Source organism: Bison bison, unplaced genomic scaffold (assembly GCF_000754665.1).
Source record: "Bison bison bison isolate TAMUID 2011002044 unplaced genomic scaffold, Bison_UMD1.0 scf7180017864133, whole genome shotgun sequence".
Classification (NCBI taxonomy): Eukaryota; Metazoa; Chordata; class Mammalia; order Artiodactyla; family Bovidae; genus Bison; species Bison bison.
The window spans coordinates 682,026-691,403 of record NW_011494705.1 but is presented as its reverse complement, the minus strand read 5'-3'; the positions used below and the strand labels follow the sequence as shown (position 1 = coordinate 691,403).

Genomic DNA, 9,378 nt, shown 5'->3' with positions numbered 1-9,378 from the left:
GCTAATTATAATAATAACACTTGCCACTGGATGTAAAAGTATTGTCACTGGCATAGTAAAATGGTATAGTAATACTCTAAACTGGTTACAAAAATTAGAATGTTTTGAGGAGGGAGGTTGACATTTCCATTGATGGTCAGTCACTTGCTCTATCAGTGTTGAGAAGAGGGTAGGACTCTGGAGTAGGGGTTTCTTGCCTTTCTCATTACAGGACTGATTGACTTGTAAACTCCACGTTACAGTTTTGGCAGTATTGTTTAGGGAGTCAATCTTAGATGTCAAGACCCTCTCTAGCCTTTCTGATGATTGTGTGTGCATGTGTGCATGCTAAGACACTTCAGTCCTGTCAGACTTTTTGCGACCCTATGGACTCTAGCCTGCCAGGCTCCTCTGTCCATGGCATTCTCCAAATAAGAATGCTGGAGTGGGTTGCCATGCCCATCTCTGGGGGATCTTCCCGACCCAGGGATGGAAACTGTCTCTTACCTCTCCTGCATTTGGCAGGTGAGTTCTTTACCACCAGTGCCACCAGGGAAGCCCCTATTAATGACAGTCACTCAGTTATGCCTGACTTGTGACCCCACAATCTGTAGACCACAAGGCTTCTCTGTCCATGGAATTCTCCAGGCAAGAATACTGGAGTGGATTGCCATTCCCTTCTCCAGAGGATTTTCCTGACCCAGGGATCAAACCCTGGTCTCCTGCATTGCAGGCAGATTCTTTACCATTTGAGCTTCAGGGAAGTCCTTCTAATGACAGTGAGTGAATGAGTGAAGTTGCTCAGTCCTGTCCGACTCTTTGCAACCCCGTGGACTGTAGCCTACCAGGCTTCTCCGTCCATGGGATTCCCCAGGCAAGAATACTGGAGTGGGTTACCATTTCCTTCTCCAGGGGATCTTCCCGACCCAGGGATCGAACCTGGGTGTCCCACATTGGAGGCAGACACTTTAACCTCTGAGCCACCAGGGAAGCCCCTAATTGTCCCCAATTCCTCATGACAAACCCCTTTCTTTGCAGAATAGCTAGTTTGTAACTGAATCCTGACTGACTTGTCACTCTTTGTGGGGAGTACCCCTGTGATATAAAGGAATTATCTAATGTTGGGTGGGGAATAAATGATTAAGTAAAAGTTTTAGTAAGATAATGACACATACTCCAGATAAAAACAAAGCTGGAACTAAGGGGATGAGGAGGTGAATATTGGAATTTTAAACAGTTTGGTGGTCGAAACTGCTGCTTTGAGTAACAGTGGTCTTGGAAGGCCTCCCTGATAAGATGACTCTTGAGGCCCAACCATCTGTCAATTGAGTGCAAGACCCAGGTGGAGATAATGCGTTAAAATGCAATTATCCAATTACTCCTTTCCTTAGATAACCCCCTGCTGCTACTAAGTCACTTCAGTCGTGTCCGACTCTGTGTGACCTCATAGACGGCAGCCCACCAGGCTCCCCCTGGGATTCTCCAGGCAAGAACACTGGAGTGGGTTGCCATTTCCTTCTCCAATGCATGAAAGGAAAAGTGAAAGTTAAGTCGCTCAGTCATGTCTGACTCTTAGCGACCCCATGGGCTGCAGCCTACCAGGCTCCTTCATCCATGGGATATTCCAGGCGAGAGTACTGGAGTGGGTTGCCATTGCCTTCTCCCTAAATGATGCTATTTTCCACCTCCAGGTGGTTATTTTATTTACCCATAGCAAACATGGCAGAAAAGGCTTCATCCTGGCCACCAATAAAGATGACCACAGTACTTCCTGTGCTTGCCCTTAACAAAGATGGAGTCATGACTTCCTGTTCAGAGGTTCTTTGCCTTCAACAAAGATGGTGCTTATGGTACAGGTTCCCTGACAGTTTGGATTCCGGTTGCAGTTTTTTTTTTTTTCCCTTAAGATACGTGTTTGCAGACGTAAGTAACAGGAACTGGCATCCCCCTATCCATCTTTCTTAAGGACCCCGCGCCGTGGCGTCTGCGGCCTGGTCCCTGTGCGGCTCCCACGCTCGCTAACTTCCTCGCGGCGTTTCGGAGCCGGCCGGGTTGGGGTGGCGGTGGGGGGATACCTGGGCCGCTCTCCCTTCGGTCCGCTCTGCAGTCATTCCCAGCACCCTTTTTTTAGCGGGTCAGGTTTCCCGAAAATCTTTCGTAGTTCTTCCCGTTCCTAATACCACAGAGCTTCAGCTGATGAGGAAGGGAATGAAAAGAAGTTCCACAAGGGCGGGGGCCGCCAAAGTGCACACCCCTCTGCTCACCTGCCGCCTCTCAGGGTCGCCCGCTGTGCTTGTACTTTCTGTGTGTCATGAGGCCCCACCTGCCGCCGTCGCGGCCCCTCCCCGCCACTTACTCTCCTAGCCATTGCTCTCCTCACTGATGCTGTGGTCTTGGACACAAGCCTTCAATGGCGTGTGGATTGTTTTATTTTTAGTCTTTTAAAGGAAAAACCCCCACGACATTAAGTGTCCCATACATGTGTGGCCATGACAGTGTTGTGATGGAGATTCGGAATTCTTCCAGACATTGTAGATGTAAGATGTATGCCATAGACAGGGCATGAACGCTTCATGTTTTCTTTGAAGGCAGTCGTGTATAGGCCTTTTCTCTTAGGGAAAATGACCCTTAAACTCACTGGTACCTGCCGGTTTCTGGCCCCACTCCCATTGTTGTTCAGGTTCTGCAAAAGCACACGGTCTAAAGGGCACTTGCGTGCACCTAGGCCGTTTCTGCAGTGGTGGGTATCTCTGATGACGTCAATGTTAAAAGCACTATTTCTTCCCAAGTTTTTTAGAATGAAATGCTCCTCTGTAATCTTTAGATAAAAGTTGCTTTTTAAGCAGGGTCTCTGATCCACTTTCCCCCAAATCTCTCTATAGAACAAGGAATGGAGCTAGGTTCCCCTTGTGTAGAAAAGAAAAACAGAGAAGAGGATTCATGTTCAGTGCTGTTCGTCATGTTCTGAACCATTCAAAATTAATATTACTAGGCTTAACAGCCACTGTGGCCTGGTGCTTTGCTAGGGTTCAAAGATGTCCATGACCTTAAGGAGCTTGCATTGTAAGACACTATCTTTAGGGGCTCATCAGACTTCCTGTGATCTGAGTTACCATTTTGTCTCTTACCAGGGGGAAATGGAAGCTAGAGACAAGCAAGTGCTTCGCTCCCTTCGCCTGGAGTTGGGTGCAGAGGTACTGGTGGAGGGGCTAGTCCTCCAGTATCTTTATCAGGAAGGGGTCTTGACAGAAAGCCACGTTCAAGAAATTAAAGCTCAAGCCACAGGCCTCCGGAAAACAATGCTACTGCTGGATATCCTACCTTCCAGAGGTCCTAAAGCCTTCGATGCATTCCTAGATTCCCTGCAGGAATTCCCTTGGGTAAGGGAGAAGCTGGAGAAGGCAAGAGAAGAAGCCATAGTTGAACTGCCTGCAGGTAGGCCTCAAAAAGTTCACTCCAGGCCAGCTCCAAAATTGTTGGAACTATGCCCTTTGGATTTGAAGTTGTGATTTTAGTCTGGGTGGAGGTCGGTGGATCCTGAAAGTGGGTAAAGAGTTTGGTCTGAAGGCACAGGCTGTTGGAGGGACCAGACGAGGAGATGGAATTATGAAGTGCAGGGAAGGATGGAGGAATGGCCCATGATGGAGAGGGGGAGGAGGAAACTCAGAGGATACATTTAGAAATACTTCCAGGGAAAGTTGGCAGGTCACTTGGGAGGCATGCTCTCATGTGAGAGCCAGGTCATATCTTAGTCCTTGGCATCGGGAGCCATTTAGAAAGTGTAGATGGGAAAGCAGGCTTTCGGCTTCTTGATAACTGATTCGCGGGGTGCCAGAGCGGCTGGCTGGAAAAGGTCAGACCCCTGAAGGAGACCGCCTCCAGGAAGGCACGCCTGCACCTGTTCCCTGTCCTGCATGGCCAACGAGAATTATGTGGAAGGCTGGCTTAGTTTGTTTTTAAAGGCTATTGATTTAAAGGCATCCTTTTTAGTTTGACTTTGTTCAAACACCCAGAGTATTTAATTTTATAAGGACAGCAGTTTTTTGGGGTGGGCAGTACGTGTCTCATTTTGATTTTAAGGAAAGTTGGAAGCTATGGAAAAGAGAAACAGTCCTGGTGCTATCAGCCTGGCTTGTAGCAGGAAGAAGATGTGATAGGAAACACTTGTTCATGCTTGACACCTCCCTGTCTTCTCCTTTCTGCAGAGACTGAGGAGCAGAGAACTAAACTGGCAAAAAAAAAAAAAAGAAGGAAAAAAGAAAGCTAAGGTTTTTACAGCAATGATAGTTAGAACTACTCCAACTTAGGGGTCCCCAGAGTTTGTTGTTGCTGTTTTTTAAACACCAATATAACTGGTAAAAAAAAAAAAAAAATACCAGGAATAAAAAGACCACTTGTGGCTTAGCTGGTAAAGAATCTGCCTGCAATGCGGGAGACCTGGGTTCAATCCCCAGGTTGGGAAAAATTCTTGGAGAAGGGAAAGGCTACCCACTCCAGTATTCTGGCCTGGAGAATTCCATGGACTGTATTAGTCCATGGGGTCACAAAGAGTTGGACACGACTGAGCAACTTTCACTTCACTTTGTTATTTTTGTCCCATGGTCCTCATATTTTGAATGATTTTAAATAATACTGATTAATTCTTCTGTTTTTATTAATGGCGTATGTCTGAATATTTGATCTGTATGAGATAACTGGTTGACTTAGGAAGGCCTTGTAAAACCCCTGTGGAAAAAGCAAAAATATTTTCATTTCATTCAATTGAACTGAATATTTCAGTTTGCAAATTGGATTATCCTTACAAAATAAAATACTCCAGGTGTGTGAACAAAGCCAAACTGAAGTAGCTAAGATGTTTCTACCACTTGATTGAAAGCAGAATAAATAACGAAGAAGTGGGGAAATGGTAAAAGAAACATTAGGGAGTCCATGTTACATGATATTTGACTTAGAGGTTCCTCTTGGCAATACATAATTGGAAACAACAAAACAGACAAACTGAAAGCTTATTACTACCAAAATATTTAATTTCATAATCATTGTGGGTGTTGTAAATAGTACTTTTGTATGTTGTTTAAAGAGGTATGACCCCATTTTCATTTCTTGCAGTTCATTCAAAGAACAATAAAAATTGAAATTATGTTTTTACTAATGTGAAAGTTAACAGAGATGTTGAAGAAAAAAAGGTTTTTAAGTGAGCAGTATGAATCATTAGAGGGGGGAAAAAATTGAAGTTTGGAAAAATAACATTAATTTGTTAATTCTGTGGAAGTGGTCAAATGGAACAGTAGGTTGGTTGCTGCACAAGTGAAGTCCTCTTCGTTGTTGTACTTCTTGTTGAGTAACAGTGCTATTGAAAAAACATCCCGAAGAGAGAGTTTGATTTATGTGATGCTCTGTGTACCTCCCACAGTGGCAATTACACAAACTCACTTTTTAAATAGTTTTTTATAATTATTGAATATTTTTAAGTAAGATGACAAAATATAATCAAGTATGAAGAATAGTGATAAAGTGAACACCCATTTCCCTGTCACTTAGTTGAAAAAATTATTGCATGGCCTTTGAGGGCCCCTGGGCGTCCTCCCAATCTTAGCTCATCCCTAGCCTCCACTCACTGATAAACCCCAAATTTCGAGTTTATCATTCCATTCTTCACTTTGTAATTTTCCATCTTATAAAAATCACTTTTAAAATCAACATATGTTATGGAAAATTCACTGCACCGTAAGTTTCAGCACTATCTATGTATGTAAGGCATAGAGGAAATGATACACTTTAAAGAAGTTGTTAGTTAACAGATTCTTTATTTGAGACCTTAAACCTTAAGTTTTTAGATCAATTAATTTGATGGCAGTATTTTAATTATAAAATTAAATTAGGACTGAATTGGAAACCTATTTAAAAACATTGTATGAAGAGTACTAGACTTGAAATGCCTTCAGTTTAATGTCCCTATAAAACTTGCAAATGGACCCAGAGGCCTATTTCCCAGGATCCCTGTGCTTCTTCGGAGTTGTAATGGAGTAATTTTAATAAGCTTTTAAATAGTCCGTTTAAATTTTTTAAAAGGCATGTTTGAATTTTGAGGAATTGGAATGTAGGAAAATGTGGTGCTTATATATACGTGTGTGTAGACGTGAACCTCTTCTGACTTCTTACTCATTTTGGTTGCAATTATTAGTTTGTGTAGGCTTGGTGGTCTCCTCTTGGGAGGCTTTGAAAACAAATGGGGAGGAATGGCTTTCTCTTTGGCCAAGAGGTCAATCCTGATTGACCTGCATGAACTGATTTTATTTTATAAAAAGTTTTCTTGTTTTGGTCTTCTTGTTTGGTTCTTGGTTTTCCTTTTGTTTGTCTGGTTAATTTTTGTGTTTCACTTGTAAACTTTGAGCTACCTCAAAGGCCATATTTGGTGATTAATTCCAGTTAGTTGCTTTTAATTTATTTTCTGGGTGTCATTTTTTAGAAAAGACTTAAGTTGTAGCTTGATCCTCTCTGTTCTTCTAAACTGTGCCTCCAGGAAATCCCAAAACATAAAAACAAAAAAGCAAACACCAAAGAAAATACTTTAAATCTTTGATTGTCTCCAAATATGCCTAGATAACGGGTATCCCTATTTTTGTTGTATATTTTTAAAAAAGCCCAGCACGTTAATGGATAATTGACTTCTTGTTTTTCTCACCTTATAAAGACTTTTATGTTTTAAAAGAGGAATTCTGGTGATAAAATGACTTAATCCATTTTGGCACCATGGAAGGGACGCTTCAGTGTGTCCCTTACTGGCCAAGGTCACACACTAGACACTAGATCAGCTGGAAATCCTCCCGGCTCCTGGCAAGTCACTGAGAGGGTGAGGACGGTGCTGAATCGGGGTAAACGTGCATGTGCTTGCGTGCCTGGCTGCCCACTACTCATGGGCCCCTGTCTAGGCTGACAAGCTCATGTGGGTGCCCGAGCTAATCCGGATCTGGAAAGGAGGTTTGTCAGCAGCCTGGTCTCACCAGCTGGTAGGACTTAGCCTTAAGTCATGATGGTAGAGACTTCTGGGCCCAAGGACTCTCTGTTTTACCATGTTGGCCCCGGCTGTAGGAGTGGGTCTCCGCCGTGATTCCCACTGAACAGTCAGCCTGGCAACTCTTCTTTTAATTCCAGTCCTTTTTAGGCTCAAGATTTTTTTTTTTTCCCTTCCTTCCTCATTGGGCTAAATTTCTGCTTTTATAGTCTCTTAGCCACCAGCAAGGATGAAGCACGGATACCTTGGAATGCAGCTGATCGCCTCCTGTGTTAGCATCGGATGCCTGCTGGAGTAGCTGTCCTGGGGCTGACATTTGTTGTAACTTTGCCTGAGCTGGTTCTCGCCATGGACCCTTGCCCTGGACCGTGTGGCTGCCCTCACCAGAGCAGGATGTAGGGCTGGCTTGTTTCCCCTCTACCCCAGAGTCTCCAGGACTCAGCCTGTCCCTTTTGGAGCTGGCCTTGTGTGACCACGCAGAACTGCACCAGCCACCGTTTAGGGATATACTGAGGCTGTCAGATGTATACTTGGATACACCTGAAGTTACTGAGCAATAAAGGGGAAAAAAAAAAAACCAAAAACTGTAGGTATTGTAATAGGTTTATTAGAGAGATTTCCAGGGTGGGATTTTTGAATTATACCATGAATTCATACCTACTCTGGGGCTTCCCTCATAGCTCATTTAGTAAAGAATCGCCTGCAATGCAGGAATCTGCCTGCAATGCAGAACACCCTGGTTCAATTCTTGGGTCAGGAAGATCCCCTGGAGAAGGAAATGACAACCCACTCCAGTATTCTTGCCTGGAAAATCCCATGGATAGAGGAACCTGGTGGCTGCAGTCCATGGGGTTGCAAGAGTCAAACATGACTGACTTAGCGACTAAACCACAACCTGGGTGTGGTAAATTCAGGGTTGATCTTAGTTCATCAGACTCATGGTCTGTTCAGACCCTTCCTCTGTGGCTGAGTAGACTTCACTCTGTGGCATCCTGTGTCCTAGAGAGGGTGTGCTGTGTCAGCATTCAGAGCAAGACCCCTCCTCGTGCTAAAGGCAGAGTCTATGGTGAGCCTGAGTTTCTGTGTGTCTCCAGCACAGTTATCATATACCTCTTGAGGACTAAGTAAGTGCCAGGCCCTAGTTAATAAGGCTCTCCAGATCAACTGAGAAGATCCATTCATTCATTTGGCAAATATTCGTCCTGACCATGTGCCAGACATTGGGTGCTGGGGTACTGTAGTAAACAAAGCCCCCGCTCTTCTGGACTCCTACTATTCTGTAGTCTCATGGGGACAGACAACAAGCAAGTGAATGAAGAATGCATCAGGTTGAGAGTGCTTTGAAGAAGAACAGCATGCGGGGTGGTGAGGAGAGGCTTTCCACAGTAAATGGGGTGGTCAGAGGAAGCTGCTTTGATGGGAGGACATTCAGCAGACACCTGAATTCTTCAACAGAGTGGATGCCTGGAAGAAAAGCTTTCAGATAGAGGGGACTACAAGTGCAAAGGAACTCAAGTGGGAGCCCCAGTGACAACATGGCTAGAGCCCAGAACTTTCTGGGGGAATAGCCTTCCTTTCGGAGAGATGCTGCGTCCCGTGGCTGGTTGCTAAGGCCCAGTCACGGCTGTTTGTTGTGCTTCCCAGAATGTGAGATGTGTGCACAGCCGTGATCTTGGGTGGTTCTTAAAATGATTTCAGGTGATATGTGGACATGGAATTAATCCTGTTTTAATCCAAAGGAAAACCTCCATTTGGTACAAGTATTTCTGTTACGTCTCTTGCAACCCTTGACAATTTTTCTTCTTAATAGACTGAAAAAGCTCCTCATGCTTAAAGCCTTTTATGGACAACAGTATTGAGTTAGAATTCAGTTGTTTTGCTTTTTTTTTTCTTGTATTATTGTAGTGGTTTTCTTCCATTTATCACAAGTAAAACAGGCTTCTATTTTTGAAGTTCCTTTAAAACACATGGTATTTAGAAATGAGTTAACATAAAGGAAAATCCTAAGAAAATAATAATGGTATGAGATACAGCAAAAAGCGTGAAGATGTTTTTCATGTATTTTCTCTTTTAAAAGAGCAACGGGAGTTTGGGGACAGGAAGCTTAGTTTGGCTGGCATAGTTGGGGCAGAAAGGCTCTAACCATCCTTCAGACAGAAGGTAACATCTAGTCAAGATACTTTACTGTTTTGCTTTCTCAGTGGATGCACAGTGGCTGGCAACTGGTTAAATTTACTGGCAGAATTGTGAGAATGACTTAATTTTAAGTTGTCTAAATTGTAAATGCCTTCACTTGCTAATGTAATAAGTTAGCAAAATGGAGAAACATCCCGGCATTGTGCACTTTAAGTTTGGGAAGGTGATGATCATAGATCATCTGATTT

At 43.7% G+C, this 9,378-nt stretch overlaps 1 protein-coding gene across 1 annotated transcript in view; it reads left to right on the top strand.

The window, feature by feature from the left end:
* Positions 1-1,765: 1,765 nt before the first annotated feature.
* The window catches only part of CRADD (CASP2 and RIPK1 domain containing adaptor with death domain), a 192,950-nt gene continuing 185,337 nt past the window's right edge, over positions 1,766-9,378 (top strand). Inside the window, exons 1-2 of the mRNA XM_010839697.1 lie at positions 1,766-1,902; positions 3,111-3,414. Coding sequence (XP_010837999.1) covers positions 1,780-1,902; positions 3,111-3,414 — 427 coding nt within the window. The 5' untranslated portion in view covers positions 1,766-1,779. The remainder of the gene's footprint in view (positions 1,903-3,110; positions 3,415-9,378) is intronic.